Source organism: Symphalangus syndactylus, chromosome 7 (genome assembly GCF_028878055.3).
Source record: "Symphalangus syndactylus isolate Jambi chromosome 7, NHGRI_mSymSyn1-v2.1_pri, whole genome shotgun sequence".
In the NCBI taxonomy this organism is placed as follows: domain Eukaryota; kingdom Metazoa; phylum Chordata; class Mammalia; order Primates; family Hylobatidae; genus Symphalangus; species Symphalangus syndactylus.
In genome coordinates, this window is record NC_072429.2 from 36,822,145 (window position 1) to 36,849,011 (window position 26,867).

General features: G+C 42.2%; 4 protein-coding genes across 6 annotated transcripts in view; 2 read left to right on the forward strand and 2 right to left on the reverse strand.

The window, feature by feature from the left end:
• The window catches only part of HMGXB3 (HMG-box containing 3), a 52,574-nt gene extending 50,002 nt beyond the window's left edge, over positions 1-2,572 (reverse strand). Inside the window, exon 1 of one of the 3 annotated variants that reach the window (XM_055285654.2) lies at positions 1,989-2,572. The gene's annotated coding sequence lies outside the window, so the exon portion shown is untranslated. Of the gene's footprint in view, positions 1-1,655; positions 1,863-1,988 lie in introns of those variants that run through there. The other 2 variants (XM_055285656.2, XM_055285655.2) reach the window with 2 other exon arrangements.
• Positions 1,916-3,322, forward strand: LOC134737075 (uncharacterized). The gene is made up of 2 exons (XM_063642402.1): positions 1,916-2,690; positions 2,846-3,322. Exons 1-2 carry the CDS (start codon positions 1,916-1,918, stop codon positions 2,896-2,898), a joined length of 828 nt encoding a protein of 275 aa, XP_063498472.1. The 3' UTR covers positions 2,899-3,322.
• On the forward strand, positions 3,111-8,497 carry TIGD6 (tigger transposable element derived 6). Its single transcript, XM_063643218.1, is given in 2 exon segments — positions 3,111-3,234; positions 6,701-8,497. A coding segment is annotated over 1 exon segment (1,566 nt). The 5' UTR covers positions 3,111-3,234; positions 6,701-6,781; the 3' UTR covers positions 8,348-8,497.
• A 7,130-nt stretch (positions 8,498-15,627) lies between these two features.
• SLC26A2 (solute carrier family 26 member 2) overlaps positions 15,628-26,867 on the reverse strand; it is a 33,629-nt gene continuing 22,389 nt past the window's right edge. The window contains exons 2-3 of the mRNA XM_055285667.2: positions 24,651-25,374; positions 15,628-22,714 (exon numbers count right to left, since the gene is read on the reverse strand). Coding sequence (XP_055141642.1) covers positions 21,194-22,714; positions 24,651-25,349 — 2,220 coding nt within the window. The 5' untranslated portion in view covers positions 25,350-25,374 and the 3' untranslated portion in view covers positions 15,628-21,193. The remainder of the gene's footprint in view (positions 22,715-24,650; positions 25,375-26,867) is intronic.

Sequence of the window (26,867 nt, forward strand, 5' to 3'; positions counted from 1 at the left end):
ATTGAATTAGTTGTAATTTTAAATGTATTCATTTTTAAGACAAGGTCTCACTCTGTCCCCTCAGCTGGAGTGCAGTGATGCGATCCTGTCTCACTGCAGTCTCCACCTCCCAGGCTCCCACCTTGGCCTCCCAAGTAGCTAGGACTACACATGTGCACCACCACGTCTGGCAAATTTTTAAATTGTTTGTAGAGATGAGATCTCACTATATTATCCAAGCTGGTCTCCAACTCCTAGGCTCAAGCAATCCTCCTGCCTTGGCCTCCCAACGTGCTGGGATTACAGGCATGAGCCACCACCACACCTGGCCAATTGTAATTAATGAAAATAGCAACATATGCTAGGAGCTAGAGACAGCACAGATCTAAACAGTCATCTGGCCAACCAACATCAGCTCTCTGGTGCTGGGCTAAAAAAAGAGAATCTACTAACAGCTTTTATGTCTAGGAAAAGAGGCATAAAAAACTTAATAACTAGTTCAAGAAGAGTTAGTTTTTTTTGTAGCCAAGCTCTAAATTGGAGTTTTACCACAAGTCTCAATCCTTGGAGGGAGAAAGGCTCACAGAAACCACTTGAATTTGACAAGAGGAAAATAACATAGTTGCCCCTGAAAATCTGTCAGGAGGAAATTCAGAATTCTGGGAAGAGGCAGTTGTGGTGGTAAATATGGGACTGATACGTGCAGTACAAAGCCACACACCTCTCATTTAGACCTCACTCCACAAATAAGATATAATGAGCACTGCACGTGGAGTCAAGAGACCTAAACTCTAACCTTATGATCTCAGAGAAGTCTATTCCACATCCTAAATTTCAACTGTTTCTACTGTGAGAAGAGGATGAACCCAGTGGCTCCTAGTCTTTTGGAGGCAAGACTTCTTTTGACAATGTTGCGAAAGCTTAAAAAAACAAACAAACAACTACAACAACAAAAAACCGCTACTAGAAATTGCAGACACACTGTATTTCACCTATAATTTTCAGGATATACCCCAGGTAAAGCACACATTATTCCTAAGGTTCTTCCTAGTTCTCTGTCATCTCTAAATGATTCCTCTTCCTATTAAAAACAAAAACTAAACTAACAAAGAAAAACAAAACAAAAACCTACATTCTAACTGCCATAGTGCAACCCAGGAAGAGAACACAGTCTACAACTTGGCTGGGTAAGCAATAGGCCAGTAAAGGATAAGGGAAGCAGGAGTTCAAATCAAGGCTACGTGGGGGCTGCGCTTTTTTGCCCTGAATTGACTTCTGGGCGGCTGAAAGCCTTGTGGAGAAGGGCAGTAACTGCAGGAGAGCATCTGTAATGAATGGCATATAGGGTACTAAGCACCCCGAGCAAAACGGGTTAGGAAACAGTCATTACGGCCACCTTGGGCTGAGGGCAGGAAGACAACACCCTAGGGTTTTGTTTTATTACCCTGTTCTAAGCCTGAGTCCAAGTTTGTTTATCAGACTCGAGGCCGCAGTATAGCAATGCAAAAAAAGGCAGGACAATATAAGGTTAAAAACGAAGGGCTCTAGAGGACAGAAAATCCGGGTTCTAGTACAGGCTACACCAGTCGCACCAGCACGGGGCCCTCTGACCTTAAGCAATCTACTTACCCTAAGTCTCCGTTATTTCATCTGTAAAACAGAGTTAAGGTCAATACCTGAAATATGCGAGACACTTTCTCTGTCCCATCAGATCCTCCTTGGAATCTCACGAGATTGCCTTTGAGGGCTCAGCCATGGGCCACAGTTTGACTCTGGGCTAGCTCCTTTCCCTCATTCTGGGTCATGAATGAAGCAAGAACCAAACCAGACAAAGTCTTGGTCAAGCTAAGACGTCTGGGACATCCGGATGTCCCATACGGATTGCGGAAGGAGGACACTAAGGCTCAGTGGCCCTACTTTGTGGAAGAGTCAGTAGATGCTCAGAGAGCCGCAGCATCCAACTCGAGGTCGCCCAGCGGCTCGGCGCGGCCCTCGAAGGCGGGACTTACCCGGAGGAGCGTGCAAGCCGCGCCGCTCACATTCCTGGAGGCGCTTGGCCCGGCGGCTCGACGAGGGGGATGGCTGGCGCACTCGCGCTCCCCGCTGTCGGCGAGAGGCGGCTCCAGTCGTGACAGCAGCAACAAGGAAGTGGAGGCGAGGGCTCGCGCGCGCATCCCGGGGGCTGGAGGAGCCCCGGCCCCGCGGCCCCGCCCGGCGACACACGGCGCGGAGTCGCGACAGCCCCTCTCGCTTCCCCTCCTTGGAGTCGCGATATGGGGTCGTGAAGGGCAAGTATAGGAGCACAGGTTCGCTCCGCAGGCTTCTCACCGATGCCTGCCGAGGGCCCCGGGGGTCAAGCCCCAGGGAGCTCGAGGAAGACAGCAGGGACACGGTCGTCACCGAGGAACCGGTTTGGCGGCTGCAGCGGCAGCAGCGGCACACCACGGATCGCCAGGGAGACCCGTCCCGGCGGCCCTCGCGGCGCACCGGAAGCGGTCGGCGGCGCGTGACTGCACGCGACCCCTGGCGCAAGCGCAACAGCCCAGCCCCAGCTTGGGGGCGGATCCACACGAACTGCTCAAAGGCTTGGAGGGGGTCTAGTAAGGCGAACGGACTGCTTCCGGCCAGAGGTCCCGGGCGGAGGAGGAAGCTGTGGCTGCTGGCGGTGGCCCCGGCCGCTCAGCCCCCGGGCACTGCTGTGGGGCGTTCAGGTAACAGGGGCGGGGCTGTGCTGAGCATGCGGGATCTAGGCCCCGCCTCACCTTTCAGAGCCACGTCGGGCGCTGGGAAGCCTACGATACCACCCTCTCCTCAGCACGACGTTCAAGGCCTGACCTCAGCTTGTCTCAGTCTTTCCCTCATTCAGGATCGGGTTCATACGTAGTGCCGCATCAAGTAGCGCCTTCATCACTCCAGTGATCTGTCCTCAATCCGTCTCTCCCACTGGCCCACGAATAGTGATGGTAGTGAGTTCCTGGAGTGACTCAAGCCGAGCTGAATGACCGTATGGAGAGCCTCCGTAAATCAAATAGGAATTGGATTGGATTGTCCTTTCTCTCCAGTGTCACAAGTTGTCCACATTTGTACAAGTTCCCGCACAAGTCTCACTGTATTCCAATCTGCCTACTTCTCTGCATCTACCGCCATCACCAACCTTCTAGCCACCATCATCTCCTGCCTGGACTGATGTAGTTCTCCCCACATCCCCTCTACAATCTGTTCTCCACGAAGCAGTCAGATTGATCATTTTGCACTGTAAGTCTGATCAAGTCACTCCCTGCTTAAAACCCTCCAGTGTCTCATTCACTTAAAATAAAATTCAGACGTCTTAGCTTGACCAAGACTTTGTCTGATTTGGCTCTTGCTTCATTCTCTTTCTATGTCTCCTCTCAATATTAGTAGTTCCCAGAACCAGCTATATAGCACTCTGTAGTGTTTGGAGTGCAAGCTTTGTTGTGAGCCTCCCTGGGTTTGAATCCCAGCCCTGCCACAATTAAGCAATATTAAGCATGTAAAGTGCTTAACAAATGAGGTTTACGCAGTAGATCCTCCCACCTCAGTAAATGGCACCATCATCCGCTGGATTGCTCAGTGCTCAAACCAGAAACCTGGGCGTTATCCTTGACTCCTCCTTCACCTTACATCCGGTCCAGCACAGGGCTTGCAAAAACATAGCCCCAAACTGACTACTACTCACCATGTCTCTATTACTACTCTAATCCAAGCCACCATTATCTCATGTGGACTCCTGCTTTTTTCTCTGATACCCTTCCACTCTACACAGCAGTCATCTCTCCTTCCTTAAAATCCTTCAGTAGCTTCCTATTGCACTCAAATTAACATCCAAACTGTATATGGCCTACTGGTCTAGCCTGCTTTTATCTTCAGATTTAAAGCCATCTCTTAGGAAAATCAACTTTACCCATTAGGTTCTCTACCCTGCAACCGAAAGACTATATTGTAAATCTGATCATGTCATTCCAGAAAAACAAAACCAAAAAACCGTCAAAAGCCTCTTAATGCCCCTAAAGCAAGCTAGAATCCTAACTAGGACTTCCTGTGATTTGTTCCTTGCTTTCTTCTCCAAAGAATTTTTTGTTCCTGACCAAGACATTCTATTTTCTATAGTATTTCATTGCCTTTCATATTAAATATTTCCTTTCATCTCACGAGTTCCTATTTGTTTATTCTTTAAGGCCCACCATATTGCTCCCTCTTTGAAGTGCACTGCCCATCCATGCCCCACTCCAGTTGATTATCTGCACTTTTATGTTCCAATAGTACTCTGTAACCTCTGATTTAGTTTTCACATGCTCTAGTGTTTGTCTTCCCTGGTAGGCTCCTCAAAGGTGGACACTATGCTCCATTCATCTCTGTATGGCTGGCATTAAGCATACTGCTAAATACATAGTACATGTCATGAATGGATGGATACATGTATGGAGGTGATAGTAAAAATCTACCCTTGAGAAGGGACAGTCATAGTGTAAAGTCACAGCAGGTTCTCTTGTCCTTTGAGGATTCTCATGATAAAATGCCTACAAAGGCAATTACCCAAAACTGCTACTGCTGGATCGTGTTTTGTTGGACCAGCGTGGGGCAGGGGGACTGTTTGTTTTAAATTCTGAATACTTCTAGACAAGATACACCACAACATTCTCCAAATACTTCAATCTCTGTTTCACTCACTTATGCCACCATCCTGGCCCCTAAAGCCATTTGAGTTTGGAGCATCTATCTAGGGTCCAAGACTTAAATCTGGAAGGACCTTAGGCATCATCTGGTCTTGTGGTTTGCAACCATGGGACTTTTCAAAAATATATATTAAAAAAAAAGGAAAAAAGAAAATAGGCCCAGAGAGGGACTGTACTACAACCTGCCCATCACTTCTGCCATAATCTGTCACCTAATTGATCTCTGCCTCTTTGATCCATTTTCCACAAAATGGCCAAAGTGCCTTTTAAAATGCCTGAAAACGTCCGTGGATTTCTGTTGCACTCAAAATACCAACTCTTTACCATGGCATCTTTTTTTGTTTGTTTGAGACAGAGGCTCACTCTGTCGCCAGGCTGGAGTGCAGTGGTGTGATCTTGGCCCACTGCAACCTCCGCCTCCTGGGTTCAAGCGATTCTTGTGCCTCTGCCTCCCGAGTAGCTGGGATTACAGGCATGCGCCACCACACCCAGCTACTTTTTGTATTTTTTTTTTTGAGATGGGAGTCTTGCTCTGTCACCCAGGCTGGAGTGCAGTGGCGCGATTTCAGCTTACTGCAAGCTCCGCCTCCCAGGTTCACGCCATTCTCCTGCCTCAGCCTCCTGAGTAGCTGGGACTACAGGCGCCCACCACCACGCCCAGCTAATTTTTTTGTATTTTTAGTAGAGACAGGGTTTCACCATGTTGGCCAGGATGGTCTCGATATCCTGACCTCGTGATCCACCCACCTCGGCCTCCCAAAGTGCTGGGATTACAGGTGTGAGCCACCGCACCCAGCCTACCATGGCATCTTTGAATGGTCTGGCCACCCACCTTTGTCATATACTTGAATTCATGCAAATATTTCAGTTCCCTGAATACCTCAAGCTATTTTCGGTGTGTATGTTTTTTTTTTTTTTTTTGAGACAGAGTCTTGCTCTTGTTGCCCAGGCTAGAGTGCAATGCACGATCTCAGCTCACTGCAACCTCCGCCTCCTGGGTTCAAGTGATTCTCCTGCCTTAGCCTCCCAAGTAGCTGGGATTACAGGCACCCGCCACCATGCCCAGCTAATTTTTGTATTTTTAGTAGAGTCGGAGTTTCGCCATGTTGGCCAGGCTAATCTGGCCGCCTTGGCCTCCCAAAGTGCTGGGATTACAGTCGTGAGCCACAGTGCCCGGCCTATTTTTAATTTTGAGGCTTTGCTGATGCTGTGTCTTTTGCTGGACAGCCCTTTCCCCATATTCTTGGAGATCTCAGCTTCAGTGCCATCTTAGTGAGGACACCCCGACCACCCTTTGTATAATAAGTAGATCTTCCTCTTTTATTCCTTGTCATAGTGTTTATTTCCTCTATAGCACATATCACCCTCTGTAATTATCTGTTTACTTATTATTTATCTTTCCCACCACATTTTATATTTCATAAGAACAGGGACCTTGACTCTATTGTTCATTAGCCTTAAAGCTTGGCACCTGTAAATATAAAATGAATGTATGGCTACCAGAAACCTTCCCACAGTAAAAAATCTTTCCAGGCCAGATGGTGGTAGAGCTTTGAAGATCTCATTTTGGTGGAATTTCAAGCAGGACCATGGCCTGGCAGAAATAGTAATCTGAGTTAAGAAATCTAAGCTGCATGAACCTGGGTAGGCCCCTTCCCAGGGCCCCATTTTCTGTGTCCATCAAAGAAGCTGGATAATGACTTGGAATGTATACAGTGCAATGCTATTTGCAAAGCTCTTTCACTGCCTGTTATTTCAATCTGTTCTCATGGTAGGCATAGCAAACATTGTTATTCCCATTTTTATGGAGGTTCAGAAAGTTTAAGTAAACTAGATAAGATCACTTCTGTTTCAAACATTCTATGAGTCTTTATAAGTAGCCTCTACAAAAAGTCAGTAGCATGAATCCTATCTTCTCTTTACTTTGACCATAAATTGTCGTTTCCTAATACAATTTGTAAAAACCTGAACCATCTTTTAGGGGAAATCCATTGTTTCCTGATAGGTACTCCATTTTGTCTTCTCAGTTTTCCACACTTGTGGCAAAGCAAGCCACGAGGAGGAACCAGACAGTCCTGTTAGTTGTGGCCAGCCCTCATTCCCTGGAAATGGCAAACAAGGGGAACAAGAAGCGTTGGCAGTTCTCTCTGGAGGAGAAAATGAAAGTTGTGGAAGCTGTAGACTCAGGCAAGAAGAAAGGTGACGTGGCAAAAGAATTTGGTATCACTCCCTCTACTGTATCTACATTCTTAAAGGATCGCACCAAATTTGAAGAAAAGGTGCGGGAGGCATCCGTGGGACCCCAGCGGAAAAGGATGAGGAGTGCTCTTTATGATGACATTGATAAGGCTGTTTTTGCTTGGTTTCAAGAAATCCATGCCAAAAACATTCTTGTGACTGGTTCTGTCATTTGGAAAAAAGCACTAAATTTGGCCAACGTGCTTGGCTATGACAATTTTCAAGCAAGTGTGGGCTGGCTGAACAGATTTAGAGATCGCCACGGAATTGCTTTGAAAGCAGTCTGTAGAGAAGATAGTGACAGGTTAATGAATGGTCTAGGAATAGATAAGATTAACAAGTGGCATGCAGGGGAAATTATAAAACTGATTGCTGACTACAGCCCAGATGATATCTTTAATGCTGATGAAACAGGAGTGTTTTTCCAGTTGCTTCCCCAGCACACACTTGCTGCTAAAGGAGACCATTGTAGAGGGGGCAAGTAAGCAAAGCAGCAGTTGACAGCACTCTTTTGTTGCAATGCCTCGGGGACTGAAAAAATGAGACCATTGATTGTTGGTAGGTCAGCCAGCCCACACTGCCTCAAGAACATTCATTTCCTCCCTTGTGATTACTGAGCCAACCAGTGGGCTTGGATGACAAGGGATCTGTTTAATGAGTGGCTGATGCAAGTGGATGCCAGGATGAAGAGGGCGGAACGCCGGATACTCTTGCTCATAGACAACTGCTCTGCTCATAACATGCTTCCATGCTTGGAAAGGATTCAGGTTGGGTATCTGTCCTCCAACTGTACTGCTGTCCTGCAGCCACTGAATCTTGGCATAATTCACACCATGAAAGTACTGTACCAGAGCCACCTTCTAAAACAGATCCTTCTCAAGCTCAACAGCAGTGAGGATCAAGAAGAGGTGGACATCAAGCAGGCCATCGACATGATTGCTGCAGCATGGTGGTCAGTCAAGCCATCCACAGTGGTGAAATGTTGGCAGAAGGCAGGCATCATCCCTGTGGAATTTGCAGAATGTGACACAGAATCAGCAGCCAGTGAACCAGACATTACCACTGAAAAGTTGTGGCACACAGTGGCTATTGCCACCGGTGTCCCAAATGAAGTAAATTTCCAGGACTTTGTTACTGCAGATGATGATCTCATTATCTCTCAGGACACAGACATCATCCAGGACATGGTGGCTGGCGAAAATACCAGTGAAGCAGGAAGTGAAGATGAAGGGGAGGTATCTTTACCAGAGCAACCAAAAGTCACCATCACAGAAGCCATATCAAGTGTACAGAAACTTAGACAGTTCCTTTCCACTTGTGTAGACGTTCCTGATGCCATTTTTGGACAATTAAATGGCATAGATGAATATTTAATGAAAAGAGTGACACAAACCCTTGTTGATTCCAAAATTACAGATTTCCTTCAAACAAAATAATGCAGGAATTTATTTCAGAAAATGTAGTTTACAAGAATAAAGATTTCTTTAGATAGGTTGTTGAGCCAATTTAAGTAAAGCAATATTATTGTGACAACATTCCAGTACTCTGAAATAGCCAAGAAACTTCCTTGAATGGAATTTGACTAATATGTGTGTTGTCTTTTCTTTTGTTTTTGGCTGTCTCTGGTCCTTGATTCAAGATGTATTTTGATTCATCCAAGGGTTTCCAAACTTGTCTGCACATTAGGATCACTTGAGAATCCTTTAAAAAATTCCAAAGCTCAGGCCATATCCCAGGCCTATTAAATCACAATCTTTGGTGATGGGTCACAGGCATTGGTCGCTTTGAAGCTCTCCAGGTGATTCCAATGTGCAGACAAGTTTGGAAACTGAACCAACCACAGGAACATCAAGTACACTACGGGCCTGGGTCCAGCTTCTTTCCAGTAAGTCTATCTCAGGGGCTTCCAAATTTAGCTCACATCAGAATCACTTGGAAGGCTTGTTAAAACCCTAGGCTGCTAGGCCCACCCCCAGAGACAGTAGACCTCAGGTGGGACCCAAAAATTTGCATTTCTAACACATTCTCAGCTGTTGCAGTCCAGGCTCCATGCTTTGAAAACCACTGGTCTAGCTTTAGATAGATAGGATATTGAGCCAATTTAAATAAAGCAATATACTGATCTAGCTGAGTTCTAGAACTTCTCTCTTTAGCTGGCCATCTGAATACTCCCCCATCACTAATTGTTAAAAAAAGAATCAACTGTTCTTACTCTAGAGCTCTTTTTCCTTTCTGCTGATTTGCTGGAAGCACTACAAGACTTTTGTTTGTTTGTTTGTTTGTTTTTAAAGATGGGGTCTTGTTATATTGCCCAGGCTTGAATGCAGTGGTTATTCACAGGCATGATTATAACACACTGCTCTCTCTAACTCCTGGCCTCAAGCCATCCTCCCAAATAGATGGGACTATTGATGCACACTGCCATGCTGGCCTTACGAAATGTTTTAATAGGCATTTCACTAATAGGGAGCTGGAGTACAAGGAAATACAGTGCACTTAAGACATAGGCTGGGCATGGTGGCTCATGCCTGTAATCCCAGCACATTGGGAGGATCACTTGAGGCAAGGAGTTTGAGACCAGACTGGCCAACACAGCGAGACTTCTATCTCTAAAAAAAAAATTTAATAAGACATGGATACAACCAGGGAGGGAGGTTATAATAATAGAGCATCCTGTTAATCAGAATCATGGGGGAGAAAGTACATCCCAGCATGCCTCTCACTTTCCAGAAAGGGTGAGAGGATCATTAGAGAGTTCATTAGAGAGTATTGATTTCTAATAAGTCAGATAAATGTCAGTTTCGTTTTTAGAAGTTTCACACAATACCTGCTAATGGTGTGATGTCATTTTTTTGCCCTGCTTCAGGTTAATTTTTTGAATATTTCAGAAACCCATAGCAATTCAATGATTTTTCTTTCTGTAGTAGCTTAGTCAAAACAGATACAGCAGATTAATCATAGAAAATATTGCTTCCACATTAACAAAACAATCACTGAAAAACAGCAGATGTTTAAGTAGATTATTTTACAGCTCATTTTGGATATTTTTTCTTTTAATAAACTAATATGATCATTTGAATTAAAAGTACTGTACATATTTTAAATTCTTAACATGTGGGAGAGAAAAACTCTTCTGGCTAAGTCCTGTGGTTATATTTCTTTGTCAGCTCCTTAATTGCTGTCATCATCCTCTTGTGTCAGGATTACTGCCATAGTATCTAATTCCTTCCCTCACCTTTCTCCCGCAGTCCACTCCGCACATATTGTTTGATCTATTGGCATCACGCCATTTCCCCTGCCCAAGTGTCTAGTGGCTTTCAAATGCCTACAAAAAAAACTATTCAGCTGAGTTTTACTATCCTCTATAGTTGACTACAACCTGCATTTCCAACTTGTTAGCTCGATACAATTCTGTGTACATAATGCTCCCTGAAGAGGCCATTGTTTTCTTTCACTGCATACCAACTTCTGCCTGTGTGCCTTGCCCAAATGCCTCATCCTGTTCTCTACTAAGCTGGGTCCTACACATTCAAGAACTCACTGGAATCCTCTTTCTTCCAGGCTTTCTTGGAGACTCCAGCAACTACTCCACCTGTTTTCCCCTCATCTCCTCCAAACTTCTTGTCTCTAGCACTCAAACACTTAGATGTTTTCTAGATGTTCTCTGGCTCTTTAGACTGTAAGTTCCATGACAGCAGGGATCAGTCAACCTTTTTAATCTTAATGGTGCCTAGGACTCTGCTGGACACATCATAGGCACTTCAATAAACATTTGTGTATAAATTGATAGACACATATAATGTGTTGAAGCCACCATATTTTTAAAGCTGTGTTAAGCATTGATTCTACTAGAAATGGCTTGGAGATAAGGTAGGGTTTTATTCCATTTAAAAGGGTTTGCAAAATTTTTCCATGAATATAGTTGCCTCAAATATAATTCCAATCCAGGTTATAATCTCTGTTCTTTGATAATGAATTATATAGAATGTAATTTGATAAGTATACAGAATATATACTATTTATAGTTGAACCCATGTCCCTCCACCAAAAAGTCATTGCAGGATTTCTTTTGGCTTCCATTTATACACACAGGACTTTAGTATGAAAGGGCTTGTCTAAGTGCTTTGCACATAGTAGATGTTCAGTAAATATGTGCTTAAACTTGCTTTTTTTAAAAAACAAATTTAACATCCCTGGCCGGGCGTGGTGGCTCACACATCCCAGCACTTTGGGAAGCTGAGGCGGGTGGTTCACCTGAGGACAGGAGTTAGAGACCAGCCTGGCCAACATGGTGAAACCCTGTCTCTACTAAAAATACAAAAATTAGCTGGGCATGGTGGTGGGCGCCTGTAATACCAGCTACTTGGGAGAATGAGGCAAGAGAATCACTTGAACCCGAGAGGTGGAGGTTGCCACTGCACTCCAGCCTGGGTGACAGAGTGAAACACCATCTAAAATAATAATAATAATAATAAAAACAAATTTAACATTCTCAATTTACTTAATATATCATGATTTAGATCCTGGAAGATGGAAATCATCCAAAAAAGAAAATTTTTTAGTTCAGTTTACACTGGCTAAAACTTCGAGGTATCAGGGGTTTTTGGTACTTTGTTAAGCTAAAAGACGTTGATATTATCCCTCGTCAGGCTTTCTGTGGCTTCTCCGTGCCTCTTTGCTCACTCCAACCTCACTTGAGTGGCAACCCCACTTCTGCTCCAGTTGACTAATCCTCTCTGTAGGCCAACATACTATGCCTACGCACCTACCTCAATTGTGCTGTCATGAGGATAAAAAGGTGTACCTGGAGACTGTGTTCTATAAATGCACTCTGTTGTCATTCCATCCCTATTTGGAACGTAATGAGTACTATCTAGAGTCAGAGACCTGCCTTATCAGCCCTTTTTTCCACTGACAGGTCTTGGGGTTCAGTGTTTGAGAGCCACCAGCCTAATCAATAGATGATAATTCAAGGAGTTTTCTGTGCCATTACTCATAAGGGCCCTGATTCAAAAGCAAGTAAGCTAAGATTTATTGTCTATTATATTTCAAGCACTGTTTACTTATTAATATTTTTAGTAAATCATAATACAAAACCACAGTAGACTCAGATAATTTAATTCCAAGGTTGTAGACCTATTAAACTGCTGTTCATGCTACCTGAAGCCAGACTTATCTTTAAAGTGGAATGTGGTAGCATACTGTGGCCACCAGAGGGCACCGGTGGACTACATAGGGAGACAGCGTCAACTGAAGAAACCTTTGGAGCTGCCACTTGTAATTTCTCTGATGTGATACAGATTGAGAGGGAAGGCAACAAGGAAAGAAGGAAGAGACATAGGATGTTGGACTTGTTCAAACAATTTACCTAGAAGTAACTGCCTGGGACCACCTAATCCCCTCCATTACATACTATCTCTTCTCTAGAGACTTTTCCCAACCTGTTAATAACCATAGGCCAGGCTGAGCATGGTGGCTCATGTCTGTAATCTGAGCACTTTGGGTGGCTGAGGCAGGACGAATGCTTGAGCCCAGAAGTTTGAGAGCAGCCTGAGCAACATAGCAAGACCCCGTTCCTACAAAAATGAAATTAGTCAGATGTGGTGGCTCATGCCTGTAATCCCAGCTACTCAGAAGGCTGAGGTGGAAGAATTACTTGAGCCTAGAAGTTTGAGGCTGCAGTGAGCCATGATCGTGCCACTGCACTCCAGCCTGGGTGAAAGAGCAAGACCCTGTCTCAAAAAAAAGCAACTCCCCCCAAAAAAAACCCAAAACCAAAAAACCATAGGCTATGTAACTGATCGTGGATAGACACTCAAGCTCTGGAAATGAGGCAGTATCAGGGAAATAATTACCCAACAAACATATCCATGTTTGCAGTAATAACTTATTTAACCTTATAAACCCACTGCAGGTCATAGGAGCTCTAGGATGGAGTACATGGCCCTACTCTCAAGGAGCTTAGTAGAAGAGATAGATGGGACGTGGGGGAATGAGTGGTAAATGTCATTTTAGAGGATATGCAAAGATATACAGGAGTATAGAGGTGGACCCTAAAGGAGCCCCTGAATGAGAGAAGAATTCAGTAGGAAATGTTGCTAAGGAAAAGGGACATTTGATAAGTATCTAGAAGGAAAAGTAGGGAGTTAGGGAGATGGGGCTGGGAGGCAACTCCTGGCAGTACAGCATATATAAAGGCCTGGGGTATTTTTTTTTTTAATGGCGTATTTGGAAGCACCTCAGGTTGGTGGGTGGTATGCCAAGCAAAGGATGTGTGGTAGAACGAAAGGCTGGAGATGTAAGGGCAGAGTTTTTTAAGTCTTGTGGGTTAGACCATTTATTTCGAACTTATCTTAAAGACACTAGAGACCCCTTCTACTTGCCCTGAGAAGTAGCAATGGTCAACTTTTTTTTTACTGAAATAATTGATAACTAGTATGGATGTTGGATTGTAGAAAAACAGATAAACTAGTTAGGCTGTGGTATAGTACTGAAGAGAAATAATTAACACCGAGGGGTAGGAAAAACATGTTGGATTTGAGAGGCATTTACAAGGTAAGATGGATTTCATGTGGGAGTTGCAAAGGAAGATTTCATGAAATTTCAGGTTTCTGCTTAAGTGGCTGGGTCGTGCCATGATCAAAGTATGTTACCAGGGGAAAGGAAGATGAGTTTGAGGGTCATGTTACGTGTGAGATGTCTCTGGGCATCCAGGCAGTTGTCTGGTAACCAGCCCTGGAGATTTATATACAGACAGACTCTTTGGCGTTCTAGAATGGTTAGGCTAGAAATATTTTTTGGCTGCCACAGATAGCAAGGTGATCGAGGCCATACATGTGGATGAAGTTACGTAGAGTGGGCTTATAATGCAAGGTGTTCAACATATGAGAGTCCATGAGCCAACCTTTTTAGAACTGTACGTGTATACCTGCACATGTGGCTATTTCTCTGAGTCATACTTTCATCAGCCTCAACTGGATCTGAAAACAAAATACTTAAGCAGTGGTGCTAAGTGAAGAGAGAAAAGGCCAAGGACACAAGCCCTAAAAGGACAGATGGGGAAGCGAGGCCCTCCAAGATGGCTGACAGAGATGCTCGAGAATGACTGAGTGTACCTCACAGGGCTCTGGATCCTAGGTGCTGCTCACAGGCAGGAGTGCACACTACAGTAAGACTGGAAGGACCCTTAGACTATTCAACTCCTTCACTCTGTGAGGTGGGAATGAGGTTGGGAGAATGCTCAGGGTTACTGCACAAGGAGGACTAAAAACTGTCCTTAACCCTGTACCCTCATGAACTGAGTGAGGCATAAAGAGGAGGACATTCTGGGAGAGGCTTCATGGCATGTATAGGGTGAGGGTAGTGCTCTCTGTTCCTTACAAAGTGGTGTGCTCCAGTCAGGAATCTACTCCTAGTTCTCTCACTTAGTCATCAGAAGGTGTCAGCCTCTATTTACTGATGGAAAAAAATGTGGCTCAAAGGTCATTTGCCCAAATTCAGAGTTAAGATAGTAGTAAAACATGATCCAAAATTGGGCTTTCTGATCCCAGTACTGTATGGAATAGGAGTCACACATACCTATAATCCCAGCATTTTGGAAGGCCAAGACAGGAGGAACGCTTGAGCCCAGGAGTTCAAGATCAACCTGGGCAACATGGTAAAACCCCGTCTCTACAAAAAATAGAAAAGATTAGCTGGAGTGTGGTGGCACACACCTATAGCTCCAGCTGCTCAGGAGGCTGAAGCAGGAGGATTGCTTAAGCCCAGGTCAAGACTGCAGTGAGCCATGACTGCGCCACTGCACTTCTAGCCTGAGCGACAGGGCAAGACCCTGTCTCAAAACAAACAAACAAAAAACAAAAAGGGTCCTCAAGCAATCTAGTCCTCCTCCTCTCTTCACCAAAGGGTTAAGTAACTCATTCAAGACCATAAAGGAAAAAGAATTGGATTTCTTTATGTCCTTCTCTGAGGACAGATCCTTTTGTTATGACTGGGAAACATTAATGACTGAATTACTCTCCAAATGTAACAGATGATTTTTTTTTTTTTTTTAGATGGAGTCTCACTCTGTCGGCCCGATCTCAGCTCACTGCAACCCCTGCCTCCTGGGTTCAAGCAATTCTCTGCCACAAGCCTCCTGAGTAGCTGGGATTACAGGCGCCTGCCACCACGCCCGGCTAATTTTTGTATTTTTAGTAGAGACGAGGTTTCACCATCTTGGCCAGGCTGATCTTGAACTCCTGACCTCGTGATCCACCTGCCTCAGCCTCCCAAAGTGCTGGGATTACAGGCGTGAGCCACCGCGCCCAGCCTAACAGATGATATTTTATTTTATTAATGTACTTTTTTGAGACAGTCTCACTCTATCACCCAGCCTGGAGGGCAGTGGTGTGATCTCAGCTCACTGCAACCTCTGCCTCCCAGGTTCACGCAATTCTCATGCCCCAGCCTCCTGAGTAGCTGGGACTACAGGTGTGCACCACCAAACCCAGCTAATTTTTGCATTTTTAGTAGAGACAGAGTTTCACCATGTTGGCCAGGCTGGTCTTGAACTCCTGACTTCAGGTGATCCACCCGCCTCGGCCTCCCAAAATGCTGGGATTATAGGTGTGGGCCACTGAGCCTGGCCAACAGATGGTATTTTAAAACTCACTGGGGCCTAAATGTGTTTTAGTCAGAACCCTCCTTGCACTTAAATAATTTAAATACAGAGTAATGCATTATTAGAGTAACAATTTATTAGCAGACAAAATAAATGAAACCTCTAAATCTCAACATACATACAGGATCTTACATAATAAACAGCATAAAACATAACCTTCTAGAAGAAAAGTATCTGCTATTAACCAACTCCCCCTCCTTTCCAGTAGGCTTCAATACATTAATAACTCATCCTCATCCCATAAGAGGGTTAAGCAATGATTTACATGGAATTACATCAAGGCACTTGCTTTAATTAAAAAATACAGTATAAAACATGTTCCTAACAGTCATCAACCTTGAATAATTAAAGAAAAAACAGGCAGTATACTTTTTTGGTGAATAGACAAGACTGAGAATTTAAGTTCATTCACCTGTCACCCTGATATTGTCTTGGTTTGTGTACAAAGTTCCAAAGAAGACAAAAAAAAGGTAGCCTATTACATAGATTGGTATGTTCATACACACTCATTTCTGAGAAACAGAAGCCATGGCAGCAACAGGACTCAAACCATAATTTTCCAATTGATTTGTGTTGAAAAGGCAAGGGCTGTTTGATCCCATGTATCTTATTATTTTAGGGATGGTGCATAAGATAAGGGAAGAGAACGTCTCCAAAATAAGTTGATTAAAGCTTCAGTTGAAAGACCTTTTTGGCTTAAGTTGCTTATCTATAGACTTACAAACATAGTATCTACAATAAAGGCGTTTAGTGTCCTTCATTATTCCAGTTTTTAGACTTCAGTCCATTCTTTTCCAATTTTACAACACTAAGATAAAAAATACACACAAGAGAATCCACTATTTACTATAATGCTTATTTTACTTTTTAACTGTACTTAACATGTTTACTTTGAAATTTCAGTTGCAAAACTTTTTTTTAAGTCCTTATCAGGATAAAAATTACCTTATAAAAATAAATCTCCCCAACTCTGACATCTAAATTCTCCATCCCTGTACGTTACTAAATTTTTTTAAACCTTAAAAATTTACCTTTAACGTATTTCAATAGTATTTTAATACATGGACTATAATAACAAACCAGCTGGTATATTATTTTGTCCTTTTCCATTATAATTTTCATTCTTGTAATTAGCAACCAAGTTAATGATTCCATTCAGGATTATCTAAACTGTATTTATAAAAAAACCCCACAAATTAGGAGCCTAACAGCTCTCTATTTTTTTAATTAAAAAAACTGATTCTTTTTAATTTTTTTTTTTAATTTTAGGCTCAAGGAAACTTCACTGCTAGTGAAACTGCACTCTCAACACCACTCAATGATCTAACAGCTTCCTAAATCCAACTTCATCCTTTTTGCAGTTTAAGCCCAGTTTCAAATAAGGCATCACTAGAATGGATAAAGAAAACACTGAGATGGGGGATAGAAACATTAAAAAGCAGAAAAACTAAGCAAAATCCAAATCCTGTCAACTGGATGTTTACCATTTCACACTGAAATCTTTCCCTGAATAGACCAGGGACATCACTGCCTCCTGCTCAGATCTCACAGCTTCAACATGCTCCACAAAGCACCTCCCCAAGTACCCTAGTGTGTTCCCTGGGAGAGTTACTACACAGCCCATCTACTGGATTTAGTACCATAGTCCCAGCACTTGGCCCAGGGTCCTAGAGTGCTGGGTAGGTCCTCAGAGGTATCTGAAGTAATGTCTACATTGATACAAAGAAACCTATGGCTCATCTGTAACAATACATAGAGAAACACAATTAAGAACAATAAGGATCACAGAACTCGAATGGATCGTTGTATCTTCAAGACTCAATTTAAGTTACCAAGAAATGCACTGTAGTCCTTTTCTCACTTTTATAATCAGATCAGGGCTAACCCTAACATGTTCTTAAATGACCACTTACTATGGGAATATTGCAGCAGAGAACTGCTGTTCTTGTTAAAACGTACTAGCCATTAGCATTAAGAGTCTAATGAAATCATCTAACACCTAGACACATTTTTAAAGTTCATCATTTACCATATGTAAATTTGACAACAATTTTGACTTGCAATGTCTATTGTTCAAAAGCAAAGTCAGACTATCTAAATCTTGTTTTCCTTTGGTCCTACTTAAAAAAAAATTAGACATCTGTCAGTTTTATTACCATCAGAGGCACAGATAGTACTACAGTCACTCAGTTTAGAAGGAAGACACCGCGCTCCAGAGTAGGTCAACCCAGGCTACCATGAGCTCCTCAGCCCTTTCAGCTTTGGTGAATCTGTGACCCTGTGCCCCTCCCCTTCTAGAAAGAGAAATTTGCTCTAGAAAGAGACCTTGCTCTCAGAGGTATGGCTCCTAATCCTTGTCTCCCTATTATTGTGTGGGGGCTAACCAGGGATTGGATCCTATTCAACTGGGTTCCTCTCTTTTCTGCCTCCACTGGTCGGATAATAGTCTTTTCAATGGTCTGTTCTCTTCACTCCTCTACAATGTTTTCCTTAGTCTACCTGTGCACTGGCACACTCCAACCCTTTGGCTGTAACAAATTTAAAAATAAATAAGGATGTAAGAGTTCTAACCATCAAGAGTATACCACACTACGTTTCAATTAAATAACCATTTTATGATATTCAGAATTTTGTACTGAGAAAATGCTTCATTTAGACTCTAAAGTTTAGAGTAAGCAAGATATTTTTGTATCAATATAATGTTTAAAATAATGCTTAATGAACTAAAGTCCTATCCTTTGGTCAAGAGAGCAAATGAAAACAGTTTTTTGTTTGTTTGTTTGAGATGGAGTCTCGCTCTGTCACCCAGGCTGGAGTGCAGTGGCACAATCTCGGCTTACTGTAACCTCCGCCTCCCGGGTTCAAGTGATTCTCCTGCCTCAGCCTACTGAGTAGCTGGGACTACAGGCGTGTGCCACCACGCCCGGCTAATTTTTTGTATTTTTAGTAGAGATGGAGTTTCACAGTGTTACCAGGATGGTCTCGAACTCCTGACTTCAGGTGATCCACCCGCCTCGGCCTCCCAACGTGCTGGGATTACAGGCATGAGCCACTGCGCCTGGCCAAAAACAGTTTTTTTTATTGGCAAATTAGGCTTTGGTTCTAGGTTTGATTCCTCTGAATATCAGCAACCAAAACATTTTAACAATATGCAAGTATAGGCAACCTCAACCCAAGTAGAGAGGATGAAATGTAAATTCTAGTGACATCTTAAATGTTTCTACAGATAGCTACCAAAAGCAGAATCTCTTGTTTGTTTGGATGGATGGCACAAGTACAAACCAGAACATAATTCAAGGATTCGCTAACTGCGTGCATAACGTTCCAGAACTGTTTACATCCACATATGGACAGAAATCGCTGGTAAAGGTCAAATCCTGTTATCCCTCCTTCTGAGGGATTTTCCAAAGTCTTTGGCTGGAATTATATTTTTTGCTGTGTTGGTGTTGGCTAATTATAACGTCTTAAGCATGTACTCATTACTCTGTTACAGGGTATTAGATACCTATAATAGTCTCAACTTAAGCCTGCCTTGGGAGAAGGGCAAGAGAGATTAAAAACAAATAACTTGGCCAAGTGCAGTGGCTCACGCCTGTAATCCCAACACTCTGGGAGGCTGAGGCTGAAGGATTGCTTGAGCCTAGAGTTTGAGACCAGCCTGGGCAACACAGTGAGACCCCCTCTCTAGAAAAAATTTAAAAAATTAGCAGGGTGTGGTGATGCATACCTATGGTCTAGCTACTTAGGAGGCCAGAATGGAAGGATCACTTGAGCCCAGGAGTTGGAAGCTTCAGTAAGCTATGATCACACTGCACTTTGGCCTGAATGACTGTCTCTTAAAAAAGAAAAAAGAAAAAAAATAAAGACTGACCAAGATACTGTGATTTTACTGCTATTATTCATAAGGCTGGATAGAAAGGGCAAATATTGGCTAAAAACAAACAAGCACAAATACAAGCAGCAATTAACATTTCTGGAATTCCAGACCCAAGTTCTAAAAGGATGTCAAAATTCAGGAAGCCTACACTTAATTATAATGTGAATCACCTATAAGACAGAAATCCAGACTTTCTACTGAGCAACTGCTTTGTTGTGATAATGGAAAGGTATTTTCCATGTCACCAAATGGGAGAGCTCTACCAACAGAAAAGCAACACTGGCAGCTTATGGAGCTAACAATAAAGTTAAGTTACATATATCTATATAGGATAATGTAGATATAATACAATAGATATGCATTTTAAATATACATATTAAACATGTACACACTTAATATACGTCTAAAAGCATCCCACTCCAACAGATGCCCTACACATAGGGTTTGCTTCTCATAAATATTTAAAATTGTTTAGAAACTGGGAACAGATTGAAAAATGATTTTGTACTTTTGCAGTTTGCTTTTTTTTTTCTTTAAAGATGGCTGTTTCATAAATTAGTTCCCTATTCCTAACTTTGGAGAACCTGGTTTTTTCTTACCTTTCAAGGTCCAAATATAAAACTATAAACTTTCAGTGTTGGACATTCTTGCTTTTTGAAAGGAAATTCCTCCTCAATTCATGACCTGTGGGCCAGCTATTATGAATAATACACCCATAGCACTTGGGTTTTATGAATGTGATCCTTCTAAATCCTCCTGCATAATAACTTTAGGTGACTTGAAGAGTTAAAAGCTGTCATTGTCATCAATATTTACTGTACATCAAACTCATTTAAAATGCTGTTAGAAATTGCTGACTGGCAAGACTGTCACTGACAAAAACACCAGTTTAGGACAGATTCCGTGGGAAACAAACTAGAAAGCTAAAATAGAGCTTAATGGTAGAGAAAGTCTCAGAAACAAGGACAGACAGAGATCACAGAAAAGACAAGGAAGGACTCCTATTGTTTTTTCTGATTTTGAAGAGCTCTTTGTGCTGACCTGTTTACCCTAAACAAAAAGGCATGACTAAAAATTTCCAATGTATTACAAAGGGTATCCTGTCTGATGTCGGGCTGGCTCTCAGGATGTCACAAACCTGCCCAGGTGTTAGACTTCTGATGAGACTGTGCCTTAAGGAGAGGAATGGCACTTTCCTACTAAAAACTACTGCCATCTGGGGAGCAAAGACTGGGGATAGAAAACTATAAGAACAAACCTGTCTAGTTATGACTTTGTGATCCAGAAGCCTCTTGACCTATTGGTACTAGAGCAGGTGCAACATTCTTTCCCTCTCTCCACTGAGCCACATAAAGAAGTCTACAGCACTTCCAATGCAAATCCCAACTTCACCGCTTCATCTCTCGAAGAATGAACAGTCCAAATGTATAACCCCTAAAACAGGAGAGTAATTAAGTTTTGGGGCTACTTTACAGTACAGTTCAATACATACTTATTGCATTCCAAGAATACTTCATATCTGCAAGAAAGCCTGAAACCGTATTTTCTTCTTTTTGACTCTGTCCAGCTACAAGCTCTGCTGCAGTGTGTATATACAAATGCCATTAGCTTCAAAGGATGAATAATATCTAGCCACTTGGTTAAAATTTCAAGTGTGTGAAATTTTCCACTGTGGAACTGGGAAATGTTGGACACTTGAAATTTTAACCTATTGACTAGACATTCTTCTATCTACTTTCTCAATTAATCACTACTAAGACTCAGACCATTGGGAACACATATTCCTTTCTGATTTTTAGATACTTCTGCAAAAGCCATCGCTTCATACACACTATAGAAGAGAAGGTTTTCTTCTTCCTTTTTGCAGTATTCTCCGTTGGTTAGGGAATCCCTCACAGAGGGATTGCACTGAGCCAGCAGAACCTGGATTCCAATGGCTTCATAATCTCTGCGAACTTCTTTCAGTGTGTGGATCCCTGCTGTATCTAAAAATTGAATTGCACTGCAGTCAATCACTATAGTATGCAGCTCCAAGGGATCATGGGAAAGTTGCACTGACATTTCATCCTGGATTCCACCAGGAGTCACTACTTTCTCTTTGATCTTTCTCTTTGCTGCCTTCTTCCAAGCCACCTTTATTAAGACTGGGTTGACAGTTTGTTTGTATAAAGCAGATTTAAAGCATTCTTTGTTTATGTAGTAGAGAGGGGCTACAAAGCGGAAAATCTTGATGCCTGGCTTAGTCTGAAGGTTCTTGTAAGCAGACACAGATTCAAAGACCTCAGACTCCTCCACCAAGCCAAGCAATGAACTCTTTGGCTTCTGAGTGCGGAGGATGACACAAAACATAGAAAAACAAACCCCAACAAGTAGGCCTATTTCAGTACTTAGCAGTGCAGAGGATAGCATAGTAACAAACCAGATAACTGTATCCATTCTACTAATACTCCACATTTTGGGAAGATCCCTAAATTTACGAAGGGCTCCCCGTAGATTTACAATTGTGATCACACCAAGGACACTTTTTTGAAGGGAATAGAATAAAGGTGCTATTACTAGGAGGACCAACAAAAGAACCAGGGCTGTTACCACACCAGAAAGCTGAGTATGGCAGCCTGTTGATTCTTTAACCAATGTCTTTGCAAGAGCTGCACTAGTAGTAAAACAGTGGAAGAAGGAAGGGATGATATTACAAAAGCCAATGGCATACATTTCCTGGTTTGCTTTGACTGTGTAACCATGTTTCTTGGCAAACATCTCAGAAAGTGATACAGTGATAGCAAAACCAATGATGGAAATAGCTATTGCATCTACAGCCACACTAGGAATTAGGTTCCATTCTGGTACTTTGGGTGGCATAAACCCAGTGGGAATATGTCCAGCAATACTAGAATTATAATTCTCATGTAGTTTTCCAAAATGAGAGGCTAATGTGGCTGCTACAACAACAACAAGTTCAACAGGAATCGGTGCCTTAAGCTTGGACTTGAAGTGTTCATTGAGTTCTTTGGTTGGCAAAAGAACCAAAAGGCACAAAAGGCTGGTGATAAGATCACAGAGATTGGTCTTATGGATGTTTCTGAAGACATGTATCCAAGTAGTGATGAGTGAGCCCACACCATTACTCCGAGGAAGGTTGAGCCCAAGGAGATACTTGGCCTGAGATGTAAGAATAGTGATGGAGGCACCAGTGACAAATCCACTCAGCAAGGCATCTGAGAGGTAGACAGAAACAAAACCCACTTGAAAGACGCCCATCGCTACCTGGAAGGAAGGATATAGAAGTGTTAAATATCAATAGAAAAGAACTCTAAATTTTATATTATCCTGACATTTCTTGCATGGAGACATATCATCAGAGCATCACAGAATGTCAGAGCTAGAATAAACACAATCATATATCAATCTTCTCATTTTACAGATAGGAAAATTATGTTTAAAGGGCTAAGCAACTTGCCCAAGGTCACACTGTTACTTATTAGCCCAGGTGAGAAAGGAACTTTGGATTTCTTTCTTTTCATACAATGTTTCTTAAACTTGAATAAGGTTCAGACCTCTTTTTTTTTTTTCATTCTTCCCATCACAAAGAACAGACCTCTTTTAAAAGAAAAACATTCTCAAGGATCCACAAGAAAACTTCAAATTGGAAAAAATTCTTCTAGTTAAGAAACCATGTATTTTCCTTAAATTACAAATCACTACTGTAAAAGTGAAGTCTTACTGCTTCTCAGCCTCTTGGCTAAAAGCAAGTGTACAGGTGAAGTTTTAATTGGCAAAACAAAAAATTAGATTTACATCAAAATAGAATCACACTTTAAAAATTATTGTAGACTTATCTTTAACCTCATACTAAGAAACCATTCTCATGCAGTATATATGTACTTATGCCACACTGTCTCCCATATTAATAAAAATTCTGCATTTTTACTTCTTTATATTTTCCTCTAATAAGATTTCAGAATTGTTATGCCTTCTTCCTTCTTGGTGAGACATACGAACAAAAAGGCAGAAGTTGGCTGGGCGTGACGGCTCATGCCTGTAATCCCAGCATTTGGGGAAGCAATGTTGGGAGGATCACTTGAGCCCAGGAGTTTGGTCATAGAGAGACCCTGTCTCTTTATAAATAAATGAATAAATAATAAATAAGTAAATAGACTTATTATTTATCATTATATATAAGTAGACAGCTCATCTTCACACCATCTTCACTCTCCCTCCCCACTCATCTGAACACCAACTAAAGTGAGCTACTCTTCCCCTTCCCTTGTTGGTTTGAAATGCCTCTATTAGAGAAGGTTTAATCCTGGCACTGACTCCTGGATGCCAAAAGCCAGGGGCATGATGATAATGACAGATTAGTGGATTCTATGGGAGACTCAAGAATTTGATTTCTTATCCTTTCTCCTGGCTGATAATATGAAACTGTGGTCCCCAACTTTTTCCCTCCATCCTCAACAATCCAAGACAACCACTACCTTTAGTAAGAGTCGCTCAATAGATCAGCAATTTTAATGGAAGGTAAGAGACATTTAGAATTTGAGGCTGGGTGTGGTGGCTCATGCCTATAATCCCAGCACTTTGGGAGGCCAAGACGGAAGGACTGCTTGAGCTCAGGAGTTTGAAACCAGCCTGGGCAATGTGGCAAAACCCTGTCTCTACAAAAAAAAAAAAATTAAAAAAAATAAAAATCAGCCAGGCATGGTAGCATGTGCCTGTAGTCCTAGCTACTCAGGAGGTTGAGGTAGGAGGACTGCTTGAGCCAGGGAGGCAGATGTTGCAGTGAACTAAGATAGTGCCACTGCACTCCAGCGTGACAGAGTGAGACCCTGTCTCCAGAAAAAAAAAAAAAAAAAAAAAGTGAGAAACTCCTGCACTCCCAATCCCCATTCTGTTACCCACTTGCCTAACTGCTAATGCTGACTCTGCCAATAACCAGCCACAAATAATCTCAAGCAAAGCCAAGATTTTCTGACACGTAAAATTAAAGAGTTGTACTGGGTGGTGGAGGTCCAGTGAACCAGCCTTATATTACCTGTGGAGTCAGGTTAGGGTTTGAATTTTGCCTCTACCCTTCATATATCCTGAACTCTCAATAAACGATACCTTTAATTATTGTGATTCCTCAGATCCCTCACAGATATGAGATTTCACGTACTAGATAACTTTTCTAGAAATAACCAATTGTTTCATTGCTCCTTACCTGATAAACTCCAGCTATAAAGGTTACACTGCTGCCAACCATAATTGCATAGCAACTTTTGTCACATATCCTGTCTGATGTGTGATTTAATAATGTGCTCCCATTTGAAACCATTCCTAAGGAAGGAGCACTATGGGCATTGTCATAGCCAGCTTTCTGTAGTTCTCGGTCAACTGTCTCACCAATCATAAGGCACAGTACTCCAAAAATGCCCACAGAGATGTGACGGGAAGTACCCAAGAGAAAATAAATGATGCTGGCAAAAAAAGATGTGTACAGACCATAGACAGGTTCTTGGCCAGCCAGCAGGGAATAAGCAATGGACTGGGGCACCAATAATATGCCCACAATCAAGCCCGACATCACATCCCCTAAAATGTTTTTCTTTAGGTTGTATTTTGGGAGCCACTGCAAAACAGGAAGGAAACCTAAAATCATATTTTTGGCTTTGGCTGGACTGCACTGGCAATTCTTCTGCAGCTTTTTAATAACAAACTCCTTGAAGTTTGTATCTGATTTCTCTTGACGCTCAATAAGGATCCTATGATAAGGTCTGCATTGGTCATTGGTCTCAAATTGCTTGAAGTCAGTACTTGATTCCCTTTGAAGTTCCAGATGGATCCCAGATGGATAACTGTCATTTCCTTCAGCTGAGTCTCTGGGTGAAAGGTCATGTTGCTCTTTACTTTCCGAAGACATTTCTGGAGATAGATGGTTCAGCTTCCTACACCAGAGGAAATACCAGTGTTCATCAATAAAGTAATTCTCAGTGCTCACATATACTAACAATTCTACTTGTCATTTCATGAGAGTTAAGAGGAATTCAGTTTTAGAATAGGTATCTTATGTCCCTTTTCCTTAATTGAGCCTCATTTGTCTTGGTTAGGGGGAAAAAAAAGACCAGAACCAGACCTTAAACAGCCAAGTCAAAGCAAATAACTGGCTGGGTACAGGACTTCCCAAGAGTATAAACCATTAAGGATTCTTCTCCATATATGCCTGGCTCCCCCTGGCAGTTTTTCCTCCAGAAAAGATGTAAGGGCAGCCTGTCTCCTTTCCATACATATGCTACCAGTGGTCTTCTTCCCAGGTTTTTCACCTCCCAGGCAGACTGCAAAATAGGATCTGGTCTTAACCCCTACCTTAACCTTAACTCCTACCTACCAGTCCTGAAACAAGGAAGATGATCCTTTTTTATTTTTTGGTCCCTTTTTAAACAACCTGCTAAATGTTGAAAATAAATAGAAGAAGAAGTAGGTTGTAGGGTAAAGATAAATGTTTTTGGCAATAAAAGGAAACTAGGGCAGAATGCCTAGTTTGCGTCTTTGAACAGTACTCCCTTGCTTGGTAGGAAAGAGGAGAGAGAAGTCAATATGAGGGTGCTGAATGTAAAGGGCATGAAGAGGGTCGATGAGCCAAGTGTCTCATACATGCTGTAGAAGGTTTTGGTCTATTGCACTATGTTCTAGTATGGAGTCATCTGCCCTGTGGGCAGGGCCCACATTCACGCAAGATTCACTTTACTATTCTAAGTACACACTCTGAAACACAGGTTGAATAGAGAAATAATGTTGCCCTGCACTTCCACTTGGAGGCAATACAGGTGATCCTCCATCTCTGTGTCCTAGACTATAAAACTAATGCCATAAGATCTACCACTAGGAACTATAGGAAAAAAAAGAAAGTAAAAATAGCCAGAAAAAGAGAAAGGACAACAAAAAATAATAAGTCTAATAACCGGAGTAAGAGAAGAAAATGAACCTCAAAGGTTCTCAAAAGGCTCTCAAAGGAATAGAGCATAAATTGTTTACCAAATACTTCATGAATTAGTGCCTTTACATAAGCTGTTTACTTAGCATAGAATAGCCATCCACCTTTTTGCCTGTCAAGATCCTAATAATTTTTTAAAACCCAGTTACAATGCTACCTTTTCCCGAAAGCACTAACCAATCTCCCCTAGCCCAAATGAAATACTACATCCTCTGTGTCCCATAGCATGTTGCACCTCCATTATAGTACTAACCATACTCTTGTATTAGTGAAGTAGGAATCTCTCTAGCTCCTGGAGGAAAGATATCTTGTTCATCAGTGTAATCTGAATGTAATGTAGTAACACTGAGATAGCAGGCTTACAAAACATTTGAATGAATGAATGAACAAATGAACAAACATTTGTGACTGTGGCCAGATAGAGACAATTTTTTTTTTTTTTTTTTT

Bases quoted from the DNA above. Each gene is read 5' to 3' on its own strand.
- LOC134737075 (XM_063642402.1), top strand. From the start codon at position 1,916: ATGCTCAGAGAGCCGCAGCATCCAACTCGAGGTCGCCCAGCGGCTCGG. The intron at 2,691-2,845 runs GTAACAGGGGCG...TCCCTCATTCAG, and splicing joins CACTGCTGTGGGGCGTTCAG to GATCGGGTTCATACGTAGTG.